At 40.9% G+C, this 20,573-nt stretch overlaps 1 protein-coding gene across 1 annotated transcript in view; it reads right to left on the bottom strand.

Moving 5' to 3' along the window:
- Window positions 1-297: 297 nt before the first annotated feature.
- LOC136856801 (condensin-2 complex subunit D3) overlaps window positions 298-20,573 on the bottom strand; it is a 180,910-nt gene continuing 160,634 nt past the window's right edge. The window contains exon 13 of the mRNA XM_067134918.2: window positions 298-1,182. Within this exon, the coding sequence (XP_066991019.2) occupies window positions 298-1,182 (885 nt within the window). The remainder of the gene's footprint in view (window positions 1,183-20,573) is intronic.

The following is a 20,573-nucleotide window of genomic DNA, read 5'->3' as shown; positions in this document are numbered from 1 at the left end:
GGGTGAGTCCCATGCACATAAAAATGTTCCGTAGAGAGTCATCTAAATGTATGCTTTTACAAAGCTAAAATACCTTACTTAATGCAAACAGCATGTATATTTTACTACCTGTCAACTGTAAAAGTAGACGTTGGGCAAGTACCCTTCATATCAAATATAATACATACCATATAAGTACACCTCAGGGCACACAAGGAAGGGAAACAAATTTCTATTATACCCTTGCCTTGGTATGAAGTCTCTGAAAGTGCCTCTAAATTTGTACACAGATCTGGCAAATTCTATCCAGCCACCTCGTCAATCATCGCTTGCATTTTTCCTCTTTTTAGATTTATTCTTGCTGGCAGGTGGCTTTGCTGTTGTTCTCCTATCCCTGGCACTGGAGGTTGATGACTCACTTTCACTGACAGACGGTGTCCTCGATTTTCTCCTTTCCTTGATACCAACACTTGGAGTTGTTTTCACTGCACTGTCACTGGCCGATAGAGTCCGCAACACTCTCCTTTCCCCGGTACTGATACTTGGAGTGGTTTCCACTCCCCTTTCCCCGATGGGTGGGGTCCGCAATGTTCTTCTTTCCCCACCACTGGTACTCGGAATAGCTTCTACTCCACTTCCACTGTCAGGTGGAGTCCTTGATGGTCTCCGTTCCCTGCTATGGGAAATGGGAGTAGCTTCCAAACCGGTTCCACTGTCAGATGGGGTCCTTAATGTTCTTCTCTCCCTAGCACTGGTACGTGGAGTGGCTTCCACTCCCTTTTCACCAACAGGAGGGGTCCTCGATGTTTTCCTCTCCCCAGCGCGGGTACTCGGAGTTACTTCCACACCAGAGTCCACTTCCATTGCGCTTGTTTCCTTGGTACTCTTGGATACGGCTCCTCCCGCGCTGGTATTGTCGCTGCCCGCAGACGACGTCGTTGCTGTGCCAGGAGTCTCAACAGAACCCGAAGCAGTGCCAGGCTGTAGTTCTTCATTGGTCTGCAGATTACGCAAGTGATCAGTGGCGATCTGTACCAGAAGGGATAAGCCGGGTCCTCCTTCCTCTTCCACAACCTCACCGGTTTCATTATTGTCGGCTGCGTTCCGGCGGCGTTTCTCGGCTTGCTGTTCCTCTTCTTCTTTCTGCATTTCTGCTAGTATCTCTTCGGCAAAGAACTTATTATCTGAGAAGATATCCATCAACTGAAACAAACATAACAATTGCATAATGAAAGCTCCAGCCCATTATTTAAATGAATGTAAAAATAAAAATGATCCTGAAATACTCACAAAAGTAAATATAAGAGATTCAGTCAAAAAAACTGGCTACAACAATAATAATGACAGAGAGTAAGGAGAAAACTGCAACTTACATGAAGTATAAAGGCAATAAAGAAATGGAAAGGAACAAACAAGTGCAAATCAAGCCGTACAGAAAAATAGGAACATCGAGAGCAACACAGTATAATAGGTCAGAAAGCACAAAAGGACAAGGACAATCACATCATCTTCATGCACTGCTATCTGATTCCTAGCTTTATGAGGAAGGTGGGCTTCAGCAGTCATCGAGCGGCCACTTGACAGATCCTCTACTAAAGGTTATGCCTTGTCGCTACCATGTTTATCTCCTCACATTTGTATTCTTTTCCAAGAAATTTCCCTACCGTGATGCTGCAAACGAAACTGTTGTGTCTCAAGGTGTCTAACAATTTCAACTTCCATTTCTCTATTTCTCTGATGAGACTTCTTTTCATTCACTTCTCTCTGCACTATGGAGTTACCTGTTCTTTCGGCCTAATTTGCATGGTTTAATCGTCTCCAACACCACATGTCAGGTGCTTCTGCCTTCTCAAGACTTCAGTTTTTAGTGATTAACTGCAAAATACATATTTAGCCTGTTTTGTCAATTTTGAACACTATTATGATTTTATCAAGAAAAAGTTCCAGCTTTACAATACTTAAAATGTTTATTCTTTAAAATTAAGTTAAAGGAACATGTTTTGTCCCCCATGGGAACATCTTCAGCCTTACAATTAACAAAAGTTATACAGTGAAACCTTGGAATGCGAGTAACTTGGTCTACGAGTGTTTTGCAAGACGAGCAAACATTTTAAATAAATTGTAACTTGGTAAGCGAGTGAGGTTCTGCAATACGAGCGTCACGTGTGCCTACGTTTTCCCTTCCCCTGTTAGTTTATTGAATGGATGAACGAGGTCTTTGGTCCTATAGTGAAGAAATACCTTTCAGAAAATAATCTGCCGTTAAAGTCTTGCTGGTTATGGACAATGCTCCTGCTCATCGCCTTGAGGCCTTGAAAACGATTTACTGGAGGAATTCAAGTTCGTTAAGGTTAAGTTCCTTCCTCCTAACACTACTACACTACTCCAGCCTATGGATCAGCAAGTCATTTCAAACTTCAAGAAGCTATACACCAAAGCACTATTTCAGCGATGCTTCGAAGTGACTGAAGAAACAAACCTTACCCTCCGAGAGTTTGGGAGAAATCATTTCCCCATCGTGAACTTCCTGAAGATCATCGACAAAGCCTGGGATGGCGTCACCAAGATAACTCTCACTTCCGCTTGGGGAAAGCTGTGGCCTGACTGTGTTCTTGGACGTGACTTTGAGGGGATTGTTGGTGACAATGTGCCACCGAATATCGATGAAACTGTGTCCTTAGGGAAGACCATGGGGCTGTAGGTGAATGACGTGGACATTCAAGAGCTGGTGGAAGAACATAGCCAGGAACTCACCACCAACGAACTGATGGACCTGCATCGCGAACAACAGGAGGAGGTTATGGAGATCTCGTCCGGGGAAGAGAAGGAAAAGTCAATGGAACCTCTCACTTCAACTGAGATTCATGAGAAGCGCAAAATGTGGGCAATGGTGCAAAATTTTGTAGTAAAACACCACCCGAATAAGGCTGTAGCAGTGCGAGCGATGAATCAGTTCAATGACAATGTAATGTCACATTTTCGTGAAATCCTCAAAAAGAGGCAAAAGCAAGTCATTGGACAGGTTCCTTGTTAAAGTTGCACGAAAAGAAAACAATTCCAGTGAGCCAACAGATAGCAGTTATTCCGTTAGTGAAATTCGTGCTACTCGTCGTCTCTCGTCTCCCTCACACTAACAATGATTCTATTGTAAGGAAAAGTGCACTTTAATTTGTTTTACATTATATTTTGTTTTAGAAATGGTATGCGAATACATATTTTTGTGTGGTGGACGAATCATCCGCGTTTCAATTGTTTCTTATGGGAAAACTTGCTTTGATATACGAGCGGTTTGGATTACAAGCATGTTGACGGAACGAATTATGCTCGCAATCCAAGGTTCCACTGTATTGTAAAGTTAAAGCATATTTAACCCAATGGCTGTCAAAGGTCCGATGTAAGAGGATGCTCTGTAAATCATAAAATTGCCATGATCCGTTGAGATATGATGCCGTAAAGGCCAGTTTTCAAATACCGTTCGTTCAGGTTTAACTCAACAGACGACTCGCGTATGCATGTTGGTTGATCCATGGTATCTCCAACTACAATTAAATACCACTTTTCACTCAAAGAGGACATAATATTCTTATTTTCTATTTCTTTGATAGGTTGGCACGCGGCAGCCATGTCATGTGTGCCACAAATATTGTGAGGCAAGTTTGACACGAGGTATTGCTTTCATCGTGTTTTTGCGTATTATACTGCGAATTTGTGTAGGGTAAGATGGTAAAATATTACTTGGAACACTTGTGGTAAAAATACATTCACGTTATGTTGTTAGAAAGTGACAGTGATCTTCTAGTGATGAAAACAGTGAGACAGACAGTAACAGTTCACGTGACAGATATTAGACCTAATGGTGTTATCCCTCATCAGATTACTACTACTAGCTACTACTGACAAAAGTGAAGATGACAATGATCTTAATGATAACAAATTCTTCCACAGTGGTGGCAAACATTGCCAGTGTTGAGGGTTATTCATCCTGAGGAATGCCCGCTCTTTCCAAGTAATTCGCTTCTCAGTTTCAAATCTCCGGCGTTGTTGTTCGAAGTTCTTAGGATCTTCGTGGATAAGATGATGCCATACCTGGTGATTAGCTCCTTTTGTTTCCCATACCTGGTGGTTAGCTCCTTTTGTTTCCCAATTAGTGGTATTGATGTGGCAATTCTTCATGTCTGACTTTAATATGTCCCTGAGCCTTTTATGTTGTCCACCCTGGTGTCAATGGCCACCCTTCAGTTGAGAATACATAATTTGCTTTGGGAGGCGAAAATCAGGTATACGAACGACATGACCTGTCCAACGAAGTCTATGTTTCATGATTATAACCTCAATGCTGATGATACAGGCTTCTTCCAAAATACTGATGTTAGTTTGGTGATCTTACCACTTAACGCTAAGGATCCTCCTCAGACAACGCTGATGATATTTCTCCAGGCATTTTGTGTGTCCCCTGTTAGAGGTCCAAGTTTCACACCCACAAAGGAGTGTTTGCATTACAGTGGAAACTCAATTTTCAGTTTCTGGCAGGACCACGGAATAAAAACGTACAACACGGGAAAACAGAAAATCCGGGAATTAATGAACCATCAACAATTTGGCTAAATATCACAAAAATGAAATATGTATAATAATAATAATAATAATAATCTTGCAAACACTCCTAAACCAAATCAAACTACAGCCCCAATGGGCCTTCGCCTACCAAGTGACCGCTGCTCAGCCCAAAGGCCTGCAGATTATGAGGTGATGCATGGTCAGTGTGACGAATCCTTTCGGCTGTTATTCCTAGCTCTCTAGACCGGGGACGCCATCTCACCATTCGATAGCTCCTTCAGAACCAGTCCTCATATCCAGGTAAAAATGCCTGACCTGACTGTAAAATGAACTCGGGCCCTCCGGGTGAAAGCTAGGAAAGTTAGACCGTGTAAATTACCGGTCCACGAGTATACATCTCGAAACTTGACATTCAATTTTACTAGGGAAACTTCGTCAGTTCCTGTGAAAACTTCTTTAGTTCAGCAACTTTGATCAACCAAACTCTTCAAAAAGTCTAACAACGTCAAGCCAAACAACAATCGACCACAAGTAGTTTGTAATTCTTTAATTTAATAAAATAAAGCAATTAGATACAAAAGCACCCAACATGATGGCAAAATCCCTTTTTATAATCTTCCATTGTAATTTGGTCCCCAGTATACTGTTCATAGTCAGTTTCTGGAAATCTTGTCCCGCATAAATTAGGCCTACATCGACTTTTAAAGGTTATGTTGAACTCAAGAATATGGTTTTGAATGTAAGTATCAATTCTCAAAAGTTCTTGAATGCATTATACTCAATTTTGCCCATCACTAATCACAATGAAATTGGAAAGAGAAAAAATATCATAAGAACTTCAGAAATTAAGGTTATTTGTGACCTGAGTTGGAAAGCGCACTCACTGTACAAGTCAGTACGAGTGGGAAATGATAGAAACCTTATAATGTAACATGCGCAAATAAAACGACTGTAGTTTTTATAACATTTTAACACAAAAAACGTTAAATTCCCAGTCATATATTAGGATCAAAATAGTAATACGCAATCCCAAAACCTCCCATGGCTTTGTGTATATAAGGTGCAACATCTATTCTGGTCTCTATAACAATCATAATTGTATGGTATACGATAATATTAAAATACTAAACTTGTGTTAAGGAGCAGTTTCGATTCCTGCCTAGAAGCCCAGTGACTATATAATGCCCTGAGGGAAGTGCCAAAAACCTGTTTGGCAATACAATCGAAAAAGCATCTAGCCCTGGACATCCAAGTACGAACAACTGACGAAACCCGTTCCGGCTTCAAGTAGAGCTGTCAAAATGCGCTCTGTCTCCTTCCTATAGCTGTGGCCACTCTCTGCTGTAGGATTTCCGAGGATTCTCTAAACAATACCACCCGAAAGTGATGATAAGATGGTCCCTTATACAAGTTCACCGCTGATTACTTTTCCAGTATAGTACTTGCTCTAATTATTGCAATGGCAGGACGATAACACCAAGATCTATAAGTACGTAAGTATGCCGTGGCCGTCCTTTCATGAGAAACAGTTTCTTGAAAAAAAGTTTGATCGAGGATTTAGCGTTGGACTAAAATTTCTGGATGGATCCAGAAAATCGTTTCTTTGAGGAATGGATAATACAGGATTTTTACGTGATTTAATTAGGATGCTCGCGGGACGACCTAATTTGAACGAATAATCCGGGAAAAACGTAGTTTCCGGGAATGTACAATCGAGGTTCTACTGTATTACAATAACCTGGTACACATTAAGTTTTGTCTGAGTACTAATGTTATGGTTATCAAAGACCTTTTATTGTAGACGACCGAATGCTGCACTAGCACAATTCAGGCGATATTGAATTTCAGCATCTATATTAGTATTTGCTGAACGGTTAGCAAAGTTTTGAATGTTCTGCAAGATCTCGTCATGGACAGTGATGGTAGGAGCAGTGCCATTGGCTTTGTGTGGCCTTGTGCTGTACTGGAGACCACACTCAATACAGCACAAGGCCACACAAAGGCTTACCAAGACAAGGATTGATCGGTGAGGAAATTACTTTCACAACAATATGAAAAAGAGTCCCCCTGTGTAAACAAGTTCAATTTTACAACAAATTATTTTGCAGGAAGCCCACTAGTAATCTAACTGTGTTTTCCCTGCATGTTCCCTATGTTTTTGCTGGGATATGCCTATTTTTCCTGCATTAAATTTAATGGGAATTGGTACATAAAAGTGATGGTCGAGTACGTTTATCACACTCTGGAATCATCATCTTCAAATAAATGTATCTTAAGTCAAACAAACTACACCTTATGATAAAGTGCCAAAGAGGTTATCCCCATTGTAAATAGCCACTACAAGAAACATTACAAACAAACAACAATGGACTACACTGGTCAGAGAAAGCCATCAGTCACTCACTCTTCAAACACAAAGTCTGTGTTCATCAGGGACCTTATTCTTGAAATTGACGTGAGTGAGCGTGCCAGTTTCTAAACACGCTCGTAACAGAAACATATGGACTTGCATTCAAAAACCCGGGAATAATACCCCAGGGGTGTGAAAACTACCATATCATAATTTTAGTATCTCATGCTTCCAAAATGTTAACATATATTATTTAGAGAAGAATGGAAAGACAAGTTGAAGCTGTGATTGTTAGATCAGCTTGCCTTCAGAAGAAGTGTAGGAATACGTGAAACACACCTGATTTTACGTCTGATCACCGAAGATCGAATTAAGAAATTGACCTATCCTTCCTTCGACTTCCTTCGATAGAGAACGGATAGGTGCTGGTTTAATATTAGTAAGAATGAGCTGAAAGCCTATTTCAAAATACTGAGCATTTTAAAAGGAACATTAAGAAGATAAGAGTTATTGTCTTTTTAAATTTATAATTAGAGTTCTAGTTCAATGAAAACAGGGCAATTACAAATTAATGGGAGAAAGTTATTACGTATGAACATTTACTAATTCGGAACAAATATTTCAGGTTCCCTATGGGAATCAACATCCCTATCATATGACCATTTATCAGGTGTATGCACGAGTCTTTTCCGCTTTCACTAAGAGATGGTGCCACCGATCAGTATGCAGCGTACGTCAGTTTGTTCGTCTGACATTAACCTACCAACACACAAGTTGAGTCTGCCAAACGAGCGTGCATCCAGGAGATAGGGGGTTCGAATCCCACTGTCGGCAGCCCTAAAGATGGTTTTCCGTGGTTTCCCATTTTCACACCAGGCAAATGCTGGGGCTGTACCTTAATTAAGGCATAAGACCTATCTGTGTCGGTGCGACGTAAAGCCCCTAGGGAAAAAAAAAAAAAAAAAAAAAAAAAGAAAAAAAAAAAAAAAAAAAAAAAACCCTGCCAAACACTAGTGTCTGTGTTGTATCGTTTAGTGATCATGTCGACGTTTGTGTCTGAAAAAGAATATTTGCGGCACACATTGCTTTTATTATTTAATCAAAAGGAAAAGACAGTGGAAAATATTGTTTGCTGGTAGAAACATATGGTGAACATGCTCCATCGATTAAAACATCTGAAACATGGTTTCCACAATGTAAACATGGTGATTTCAAAGTGAAAGACAGTGTGCGCTCTGGATTCAAATTCAACAGCAATTGACACAAGCATAAAATTTGCCACAAGAAACAATCGGCAGACGTTTACGAGCAATGGGGAAGATCAATTCGGTGATTTTGTTAGACGACAATACGCCGTCTCACACAGCAAAACCAATGAAAGACACCTTGAAATAGCTTGGATCGGACATCCTTCCACACCCTTCATACACCCTTGACCTGGCCTCATCTATCAACCACTGAGCTCAATAGCTGCAGTCGCTTAAGTGCAGCCAGTATCCAGTATTCGGAGATAGTAGGGTCGAACCCTACTGTCGGCAGCCCTGAAAATGGTTTTCCGTGGTTTCCCATTTTCACACCAGGCAAATGCTGGGGCTGTACCTTAATTGAGGCCATGGACGTTTCCTTCCCACTCCTAGCCCTTTCCTGTTCCATTGTCGCCATAAGACATATCTATGTCGGTGCGACGTAAAGCAACTAGCATCTATCAACCTCTTTGCGTCAAGGGGGCACGCGCTCACAGAGCAGCACTTCAGCAATTTCGAGGAACTTGGAAAATGGCTCAACGAATGGTTTGCTACAAAAGACAAACAGTTTTTGTGGCACAGTATTTATAACTTACCTCAAAGATGGGCGAATGTGTGTAGAAGCCGATGGCCAATATTTTAAATAAACAAAAAATGCATTTCTGTCAAAAATTATGTGTTTTCTTTACCACAAAAACCAGCAAAAACTTACTGTATAATCCCGAATACCACCCGTCACCAAAATAAGACCCGCACCCTAAATTTGAGACGGCAAAATACGGAAAAAAATGAAAAATCAAATAACTTACATACCTATTTAATTTTCTTCAAATATACCACAAATATAAATTTAAACAGCTTACAATTAATAAAATCATCATAAATAAAATCGGTCCTATACTCAGATCATTCACAATTCACCATCATCATCTGAAGTTTCACCACAGGAACTTTTGTTGCTGGCATTTTTCCATAAATGGTAATCCTCACTACCGTCCAGTGAATTTGAAATTCCACATTTCTTAAAGCTTTTAGACACTAGAGCGTACGGAATGCGCGCCCATGCGGTCTTGATCCAGCTGCACATTAGTCCCACTTTAGGCCTCTTCACTCGTCCGGTTGGTGTTAACGCGTGATCAGCATCAGACATCCATTCAGTGTACAACTGTTTCATTGCAGTTTTGAAAGGCCGGTTCACGCACACATCCAACGGCTGTAGAATAGAAGCGAGTCCTCCGGGAATTATCGCAAGATCGGTTTTTCCTTTCCTCATCACATCTTTTACGGTGTCAGTTGTATGTCCTCGGTAAATGTCCAGCACAAGCATGTTTCGTTTTTCTAATAAAGCTCCTGGGCGACGTTGCCAAATGCACTTCACCCAGTCCTCAACTAACGCACTGTCCATCCAGCCAGACCCATGTGTTCTAACAATAACACCAGATGGCAAGTTTCCTTTCGGAAGTGTTTTCCTTTTCAAAACCACATATGGAGGGAGTTTGGTTCCATCCGTTAAAACGCACAACGTTACCATGCATCGTTGCTTTTCGTTACCACCAGTTCTGATGGTTACACTTTTAGAACCCTTCGTATCCACTGTATTTTCCAACGGCATTTCAAAATAGACAGGTGTCTGGTTAGCATTCCCAATTTGCGACAGCAAATAAGAATTTATCTTCCACAAATGAATAATGTGATGCTGAAAGGCCGTTAATTTTTCTTCATATACCCCAGGGAGACAGTGTGAAACAGACGTACGTCTCCGATTGCACAATCCCTTTCTTCGATAAAAGTTTCGGATCCATCCACGGCTTGCAGTAAAACCCTGTGCTTTGAGTTCTTTTAAGATCTCTACTGCTTTCAATTGACACATTTCACTAGAAACACCATATCCTAACTCACGTTTTTCTATCACAAATATGTGGAGTCGTTCTTAAAATTTCCGGAAACACTGCGCTCCGCCCGCGGAACGCTCTGCGATCGCCGTTACTTTTTAGAAGTTTTTCCTTCATCTTCCACCAATCATGAATACACAATTCATCAATATCGTAGTTTCTGCCAACGGCACGATTTCCGTATTATTTCAGCTTCGCTTACAACTTTAAGTTTTCACGCACAGTAAATGATGGCATACGCCATTTTGAATCCATCGCTTATTATCGAGACAGCACTTTCACGGGACAGACATGGAACTCGAATGTGAGCGAGGTAGACTTCCGTAACCAACAGTCTCGACTCTCGCAAAGTACGATATCCCGGAAGATCAGCTATTCGCGCACCCAGCATGCCAGCAACACTTGTGAAGGAAATGACGATCGAGCATCCGCAGCAGCAGCTTTCATATTTACCGCATATTTGCCCATAATCTTTGATTTACCGTATTTCAATACCTTACATTTCGCGTTTACATGCCACTGTAACCGTGTTGAGAAAAAATAAATCTTGTTTTGTAGAACGCAACTAAAACACAATAAGACCTGAATGCCAGTTTACATGTGGTATATTGAGTACGGTAACCATGTTCAGATCTATTTCAATACTCCATGTAAATGTAGTAAATATTTACAAGAATGAACGGCTTGAATACGAACCGCACCCAAGATTTAGAACCAATATTTTGGGGAAAAAAGTGCGGGTGGTATTCGGGATTATACATTATGCATAAACCTGGTAATTTTACCATCAACGTAAAGACATGGAATTATGTTACTGTTAAGAGCCAATTGTAAGCTACACCACACTCGAACTAATGCAATACTAGATACGTCGCAGATCTTGTGCACTGCCATCTTTGAGCGGTTAGCGCAAGTATAATACCAATATAATGGTCCGTTATTGGACATTATAAATTTTCCAGCTAACTCATTCTTGGTTGCCTGCGTTTCGCACTCGTGTGCTAAGTTAGGCTCATCAGTTGGGACTTAGCACACCACCCAAGACGCAAGGCTAGTGCATACCGTGGAGGCCACTGCATAGGCTACTTGAAGCCACCAGCAGTGCCAATGCACTATGAGAGCTATGTCTCATTTCCAAAATTTGATGCCTGCCTGGCCATCAGATAATACAGATGTTGATTCCCAAAGGGAATTTAAAATATTTGTCCCGAATGAGTAATAATGTCCAATAACGGACCATTATATTGGTATTATAAATTTACAAATTTAAATTTATAAATTTCCACGAAGTTGGAAAGTGTCATGATGTCGGACGATAACCTTAGAATTTCTTGATTCCTCCTTTAATCTCAGGGCTTATGGCTAGCGCCCTGCGCGGATATAAAAAGTATTATCCGCATCCGCACTTCCTCCATCCGCACCCGCAGCTGTGAATTGTTATCCGCATATTTTTGAAAATTGTAAATAAGGTACTGAAATGGATAGACATTTTACCATAGTACAACAGACCTAATACCTGGCACCAGATCCCCTACAGTCACAGGTTTATGAGGGATTTCCTCTTGCGACAACTACCAATGTATTGATCATTGTTCCTTCCTTCCATTAATTGCGGGCAGGAGCCAGTTAGGCTTAGGTCAGATTTACGGCTTTATGGTCTCAAGGCTCTTTATATATCACCATTCTCCAACACCAGTGTCAAGGGTCGCCTAACCACAAGCAAAAATAAGAGTACCGTATTTACGCAAATAATCCCCGCATATTTTTAAAAACACATTGAGGCACAAAATTGGGGTGTGGGTTTTATTTGCGCCGAGATTGGCAACACGCTCCTGGCTCACCTAGTTTTTGATGTTGAGTGTACAGTTATGCTTTTTGTAACTACAGATGGAATAAAACTGTCCCCATATGTGATATTAAAATGGAAAACTATTCAGGCTTTTAATTATAAACTTTCTTTACATTTTAAAAATAGTATTTTACAGAGTAATTTAAATTCAAATTTTCACCGCGTCATGATAGAACGAGTCTTCCAGAACGTGCAACGGTAGTTTTCTGCACTTTCAATCTCTTCAGTGTGTCTATAGTGTGTTTCATAGTTGCTAAGTTTGAGTGAAATCGTATATTCTTTTGTATTCGGCGCTTTAAGAAACACCGCAATATCACTTAGCAGGCAGTGTGCGGAGAAGCAGAATTCGTGAAGACGCGTGATATATATCATTTTTGATCCGTATTGATGATATTTTATTGGAATAATAACAATAAGTTAATTTATTAATTTGACCGCCCAATCAATACAATAAATCTTGTCTTTGTTGAATTATATTGACATGTTAAGTAAGATGGTACATGTTTCGCCTTATATATAGGCATCATCAGCCATTGGTTTAACCTTGAAATAAAATCAGGCACCTGATTTAAATATAAATAAAATAAAACTAATTTATAAAAAGCCTTGAAGAGACTTGGATGAGTGAGAAGTTTACAATGGGTGAAAGTACCGTATTTACTCGTGTATTAGACCCCCGGGCTATTCGAGACGAAGAAAATGAAAAAAATAAATCTGGCATATAAGACCCCCCAACGTAATTCGTCAGAGAAAAACAACGATTCCGCTTCGAAGCAGGTACAAGTTTTATTGCAGCTCTGATAATATCGCACAAATTTGTGAATAGTTTCGTCCGTACGACCTATGCAATGAAAACGCGTCGAATCCATGCGGTACATCTCTGTTTTGTAGTTAAGCAATGTCCACCTTCGTAGAGTAGGTCTACTGCAGCTCTGATGATGTCGCACAAATAGGTGAATAGGCCTAGCTTCGTGTCCGACCCGCGCATTTCAAGCATGCATCAGTCATGCTATACGTCTGTGTTTTGTAATTAATAATGTCACAGGTGTAGAATATATTGGAAGTGGAAAGTGTTTATTGAAGATTTTATTTGTAAACCTTGTTAAGTAGTACTTACGGTATGATCTGAAGTGAGGTGATAAAATATTTTATTTGTATTCCATGTAACTACCTAACCTGTACAGTGTAAATATTTTGGTAACAAGGTATTTGTAACAACTAGATTTAATTTCTATATTTACTGGAACTATCCAGAAAGTTGTAACTTGAATTTTTGAACAGGGTGTATTGGCCTTTGTTAGTTATGTATTCTAGAAATTATGTTCTGACTGTTCTGGAAATGGAAGATTCGCGATCGTGCGTATTCGAGAAAATTATTTGAACTTCGCGACTGAAGTAGGAGTTGTGATTGGTGAATCTGGGTGGCGATAGGCGGGCTCCTGCGTTCTGATTGGCTACTCCAAGGCCAGGGTTCCCTTTTTAAAGAGAGCGAGGCAGCATTTCGTGGTCTCACTGGTCTGTCTGGCTGTCCGTCTTCTATGTCTTGACTGTCCGAAGTTTTGAAGTCGTCTCGTTACCGGGATGGGCCACTTTGGGGTAAGCACTCTCGATTTCTGTTCCACCTTAAATTTCACTTAATGTTCGCTTACTTTTTCATATGGGAGTTTGCTCTAACCTCACCCAGACTCGCCACTCAATTATTTCAGATGCCTTAGCTTTTCAGCTGGGCTTGCCTGTTTGTTTCTGAGGCTTCACTAAACATGTAAATTGTAGTTTTATGTATTTACCTTGGGATTTTGCCTCTAGTAGTTCCATGTCACTTGACGGACGCTATTTTTTCCTCTGCCCCGCATCAGAAGTGTTTTTGGGTGTGGGACCAAGTTGAATTGGCCTCTGCGCCAAGTTTAGATATTTCTGATTTTACCCTTTTTCAATTATGTTGTTCAGATATTTTGAAAGGTACGTTTAACTTCACTCTAAATTGTATTGTACGACTTGGGTTGTAATTAGATGTATGGTATTTGCTTGACTCTCTGAACTTATAGGAAGCTATTGGCAAGGAACATCCAATTTGTGTGTCTCAAGGAATATGTAATTTGTATTTCACCAGTTATGTATCGGTACCAGATGGTAACCAGATGGTAACATAGTTAGGGAGGAGACAGAAATAAGGAAGATCATGAAATCCTATTTTGATAATTTATACAACAGTACTGGGAAAGACTCCAATGATGTAACCACGCAGGTCAGTTTATGCTGCAATGATGAGCCTGACCAAGAAAGTCCGCCAACATGGAAGGAAGTAGAGACGGCCCTTAATAGTATGCCCAAAGAAAGATCTACAGGATTTGATGAAGTCAGTGCAGATATGATCAAAGCAACTGGTGCAATAGGAATACAGTGGCTTCATAGAGTAATTAATGCAATATGGAAGGATAGGAAAGTCCCAGATGATTGGAAAAAGGGAATAATAATACCTCTCTTCAAAAAAGGAAGCTGGAAGAAAGGTAGCAATTATAGAGGGATCACTTTATTGTCTCATGGTTTGAAAATATTTGAGAAAATACTTGAAAAAAGGCTAAGGAAAATAATAGAACCACAACTACAGGAAGAACAATATGGATTCAGAGAACACCGATCAACTACCGATCTCATATTTGCACTTAGAATACTGTTAGAAAAGCATTGGGAGAAGGGCAAAGACTTAACACTAGTGTTTTTGGATCTCGAAAAAGCATTTGATAGTGTTCCAAGGAAGACTATATGGGAATGTTTAAGAAAAAAGAATGTACCCAAAGGGTTTATCCAGAAAATTAAAATGCTTTACGAAGACTGCTGCAGTTGCGTACAGATAGGAAACGGTAATTCTGATTGGTTCCAAACCACTAAAGGAGTGCAACAAGGCAGTACCCTTTCACCATTACTTTTTATCACTGTCATGGATGAAGTCATGAAAGAAATTAAGCAGAAGAACAATATGGACATCAATGCATTTGCATTTGCAGATGATGTAGTAATTTGGGGAAATACAGAGAAGGAAGTCCAAGAGAGGCTGAACACCTGGAATGAACATTTGAAAGCACACGGATTAACAATAAATAAATCGAAAACTGTTACTATGTCTTTCAACAGGCAGAAGAAGAAAGGAAAAATAATGCTGGAAGGTACACAACTGGAAACAGTAGACCAATATAAATATCTTGGGAGCATCATTTCAAGTGATAACAGAATACAGCATGAGATTAACAACCGCATTCAAAAATCAGCTCAGTTTTACCATCAAATTCGGAACCTCCTCTGGAACGAACAAGTTCCCTTAAGATCAAAGCAGATTCTATTCCAATCATACTTCACCCCCATAATAACATATGGCCTAGAAACCTGCACAACAACCCAACAAGTGGACAGCAAACTACAAGCCGCAGAAATGAAGTTCCTACGAACTATGGTACAGAAGACAAAAAGGGACAGGGTAAGAAATGAAAGAATAAGGGAGCAAGCTGGTGTGTATCCATCCCTGAATGAAAAAGTGACAAGGGCCCGTTTGAAATGGTTTGGCCATGTCAAACGAATGGACGATGGAAGGACAGCAAAACAATGGCTACACACAGTCGTGGCCGGAAAACGGCCGGTAGGAAGACCTAGGAAGAGGTGGCTGGACCAAGTGAAAGAGGACGTAGGAACAAGAGGAATCAGCTGGGATGTCGTCTTGAGAGAAGAGTGGTACATGGACAGACAGAAGTGGAGAGTGCTCGTAAACCACACCCGGGCAACTGGAGTGGAAAACTGATGATGATGATGATGTATCGGTACCTTCCGTATGACTGAAATTGTTCGGAATTCTTTTGTAAATAATATTTTGGTAAAAAATATATTCTGAAAATCAAGGATCAGGGTTGATTTTCAGGAATCTGCAACCTAAGCCATCTCCATGCCCTTGGTAGGTTCACAGCTCCTTTCACGTTTCTGGGTTTGTATCGTCAAGTTGCCCCTACTGATATTTACCAGTGTTGTTATCGGGGGAGTACCACATAGTTCATCAGCTGTTTTCTTGTGTGTGTAGTGTCTTAGGTACTGTGTAATTGCACTTACTTTCCTCCCTTTACTGTGTCTGTTGTAGCCATTGAAGTTTTTTGCTAGGGGCTTTACGTCGCACCGACACAGATAGGTCTTATGGCGACGATGGGATAGGAAGGGCCTAGGAGTTGGAAGGAAGCGGCCGTGGCCTTAATTAAGGTACACCGGGCAAGTTGGCCGTGCGCGTAGAGGCGCGCGGCTGTGAGCTTGCATCCGGGAGATAGTAGGTTCGAATCCCACTATCGGCAGCCCTGAAAATGGTTTTCGTGGTTTCCCATTTTCACACCAGGCTGTACCTTAATTGAGGCCACGGCCGCTTCCTTCCTACTCCTAGACCTTCCCTATCCCATCGTCGCCATAAGACCTATCTGTGTCGGTGCGACGTAAAGCCCCTAGCAAAAAAAAAATATTAAGGTACAGCCCCAGCATTTGCCTCGTGTGAAAAATGGGAAACCACGGAAAACCATTTTCAGGGCTGCCGATAGTGGGATTCGAACCTACTATCTCCCGGATGCAAGCTCACAGCCGCGTGCCTCTACACGCACGGCCAACTCGCCCGGTAGCCACTGAAGTAACGGTTACAAATAATGTCCTCCTGCGTAATAGTTAACACAAGTAGTTGTTGTTCTCGGGAGTCTGACTTCGATTCCTGGTACTGGTACCGTACTGCCAGAGATTTGCGTATGGCAGGAAGGCTAATGTGCAGTAAAAGCGGTACATGTAACTCCCTTCCACTGGGGGTGTGTCTAAAAAGAGCTGTGCCACCTCGGGATGAGGACACGAGTTTAGTTTAGTAGAGAAATATTTGCGGTTGTTGCTATTTATACAGCAGGCAAGATCATTAACAAAGCAGTCGTTTAATATCTCGTAACTTGGGCCAATAAAGGTATATATTTGGAGAGAAGTAAGTTTAAAACGTGATAAAAGCTATCCAATTAAAATGATTGTTTTACTCGCCAATGTACCTAACGAATAATAATAATAATAATAATAATAATAATGATAATAATAAGCAGGTAGGGACCCTCTTCGGAGGCAGCCCTGCCCAGGGAGTGATGCCCCTGCCTATGTGAGTCCCAGAGCACACTGACCCGGTGTGTATCATCTGGTAAGGGTCCCAGCTCAGGGTTACGAGTGAAGACCTCAACGGCAGTGAAGGCGGAGATGAAGATCATTGGTACGGCGGAACTGGCGGATGAGGCACCCTTGCTTTTTGGGATAGTAATAAAAAGCCTGTTTAAAATCCAGGTGCGTCTGAGTGGTATCCACCGGCTTCCTGGTCCGCGTCTGTCACCTTGTAGGTGCGGCGGCAATACCAAACTCCAGGAACTAACAATCCCTGGTTCTAAGCACCCAGCACTGCTGGATTTTCTATTACAAGCCAAACATGATTCGTGAGCGTAATAACAACATTACCCCAGGTGGTATCCAATCCACCCGTTGCATTGAGACGGCAACCAGGCTTTCAGATTCCTGGGAGCCTGGACAACCACAAAAACATGGGAGAGAGTCGGAGCTCTCTGGTAAAATATCCCACAAAACCCCCACGTACATTGGTACATTCAATATCAACACTTTGATACAACCAGGAAAATTACTAAATTTAGTCACAGAACTTGATCGGCAAAAAATTCTTATCCTTGCCCTGCAGGAAACTCGATTTACTGATGATGCCACCTTGGATTATGGAAATTACCGTATATTCAAAAGCAAAACAGACCAAAAAATTCTAAATAGAACCCCTTTATTTGGCATGAGCTTCGTAGTACATAAAAGTATACTGAACTCGATCCAAGAAGTTAATGCCATCAGCAATCGCCTAATGACCATGAGGATTCAGTGCGCCCATAAAAAATATACCTTAATAAATGCACACGCCCCTACAAATATAGACAACAAGAAGAACCCCCAAAACGTGGACAAATTTTGGAACAGACTTGAAAAAGCGATGTCAAAAAATCCAAAGGATGACGTCAAAATCCTCTTAGGCGATTTCAATGCACAAATCGGCCGAGAGAAGGAACACAGGAAAACTGTCGGACTCTACCCGGCGCACAAATTTACCAACAAAAATGGCTCAAGGCTCATTGAACTATGTCAACAGTGCAACCTTAAAATCATGTCCACATCCCTCAGGAAGCATCCCAAGAAACAAAAAACCTGGAGGTCCCCCATTGAATCCATTGGCGAATTTCAGATTGATCATGTAGCTATCTCGTATCAGCTACAGAAAGAGGTACATGATGTACAAGTGAGAAGAGGAGCAAACATCGACTCTGATCACTATCTCACAAGAGTTAAAGTAAAATTTACTCCAAGAAAATACCACCCCAAGAAAATCCAACAACAGAAATTTGACATAAAATGGATTCCTATTATGGATCTAAAAGAAGCATGGGAAATTCAACCAGCGAAAACATGGGAAGAATTCCACACCAAAATCATACAGAAGGCACGAGAAATGGTACCCTTAAAAAGGAATACAAAACACCCCTGGTGGAACTCAACATGCAACCAAGCCCTAGAGATAAGAAAATCTGCGTTTTAGAAATACAACAGTAGAAAATCCCAGAAAACTCAACGAGAATTTTATGAGACCAGAAAACAAGCATCCAAAACCATCAGGCAAGAGAAGAGAAAGCACCTGAAAGAACAACCGGAGTCAATTGAAGAAAACTTTAGAAACCACAACACAAGGGATTTCTACAGAACATTCACAGAAAAAATCCGAGGATACATACCACAGAACTTATGTTTCAGGAAACAAGACGGAAAATTGGTGCTTACTAATAAAGAAAACTGCCAAGAACTTGCACGGTACTTCTCAGAACTTCTTAACTGCCCCGAACCCACTGAAAGATTTCTTGAAGGAGCATCCAGTTTCACTCACCCAGAATCACCTCCACCAAACCAGGAAGAAATTCAGAGCCACATTAAACGACTAAAGAACAACAGAACCTTAGGAAGAGACGGGATTGTTGCAGAATTCCTTAAGAATCTTGGCCCAAATTCACTCAAGGAACTTACAGAAATCATACAGAAAATCTGGAAAAATGAAAAACTCCCGGAAGACTGGAAATGTGCCTTGATTCACCCACTTCACAAAAAAGGAGACAAAACTGATGTGAACAACTATAGGGGAATCTCCCTCCTTGAAGTCGGCTACAAAATTTTCTCTGCATGCCTGTTGAAAAGAATACAAGAACAACTAGAGCATAAAATTGGTGAATATCAAGCTGGGTTCCGCCCTCACAGATCATGCACTGAACAGATCTTCAACCTCAAAACTGCTCTAAAATTCAGGGCCCTCAGAAACCTTCCAATCATCTGTACCTTCGCAGATTTCAAGAAGGCTTATGATTCAGTTGATCGTCAATCTCTGTTCAGCATCCTGAAAGAACAGGGACTAGACTCCAAAACGCTAAACTTCACCAAACAGACCCTCACTGACACGAAGTCAAGAGTGAAATTCATGGGAGAAATCTCAGACGAATTCCTGATAAAAACTGGTGTCCGGCAAGGGGATGGACTATCACCCCTCCTCTTCAACCTCGTACTAGATGAGGTGATGAGGGAATGGGAAAACGAACTGAAAGCACAAAATATCTGGAACCCAGTAAACATCGGGACACGGAAAAACAATCTTGAAATTCCATGCTTAGCCTTCGCGGATGACCCTGCCCTTTTGTCCAGCGATGAAGTCACAGCAATAAAGCAAGTTGAAATTCTCCAAGAATGTGCCAGAAAGGTCGGACTTCATATCTCCTTCCAGAAAACTGAGTTTTTCTGTGCAAAACTAGACATCCATAGTCTCAATACAAAATACGGACAAATCAACAGAGTCCCTCACTTCAAATACCTGGGCGAAATCCTCGAACCAACCGGACAAGAGAAAATAGCCCAAAACAACCGTGTCCAAAAACTCAGAAGAGCTTATGGGAGAACAAGAGAAATCTACAACAAAAAATGTATGTCTCTCCACGTTAAGATTAAACATTACAATACTGTAATCAAACCGGAGGCTTTATATGCAGGGGAAACTCTAACGCTTCACAGAAAGGGCGAACTGGAAAATATTCTAAAAGAAGAGCGAAAAATCACGAGGAAAATTTTAGGACCAAGACACACGGGAGAAGGGTACCGCCTCCAAACCCGGAAATCCACAGAAAAATTATCTAATATTGCGGCAGACCTCAGGAAAAAAAGGCTAAAATTTTATGGACATGTTAAGAGGCTTCCAGAAACTAGACCAACCCACCAAGTTCTTGAAAGAGTTGACAAACTGAAGAATTTTCCTTGGATACAACAAACAAAAGTGGACATGAAGAACGCACAAATTCTCTGTGAAGACATTTTGAATTGAAATATATATAGAAAGAAAATTGACAAGTGGGAAGTTACTCCAGAGAATGAAGTACCAAAAAGAGCAGGTACCAAGTGGATGGAAGAAAGGAAAAGGATCTTTAGTCAACAGATAAAAGCATCCTGGATCCTCCGCAAACGAAATCATAAATAAAGCTTCATGTGTTCCGAAAGGGACCATTCACGCATAATAATAATAATAATAATAATAATAATAATAATCATCATCATCATCATTTATGTCCCTACGTACTTTAAACGAT

This window comes from Anabrus simplex, chromosome 1, assembly GCF_040414725.1.
Source record: "Anabrus simplex isolate iqAnaSimp1 chromosome 1, ASM4041472v1, whole genome shotgun sequence".
NCBI classification, from domain to species: Eukaryota; Metazoa; Arthropoda; class Insecta; order Orthoptera; family Tettigoniidae; genus Anabrus; species Anabrus simplex.
This window is presented reverse-complemented; position numbering and strand designations above follow the sequence as displayed.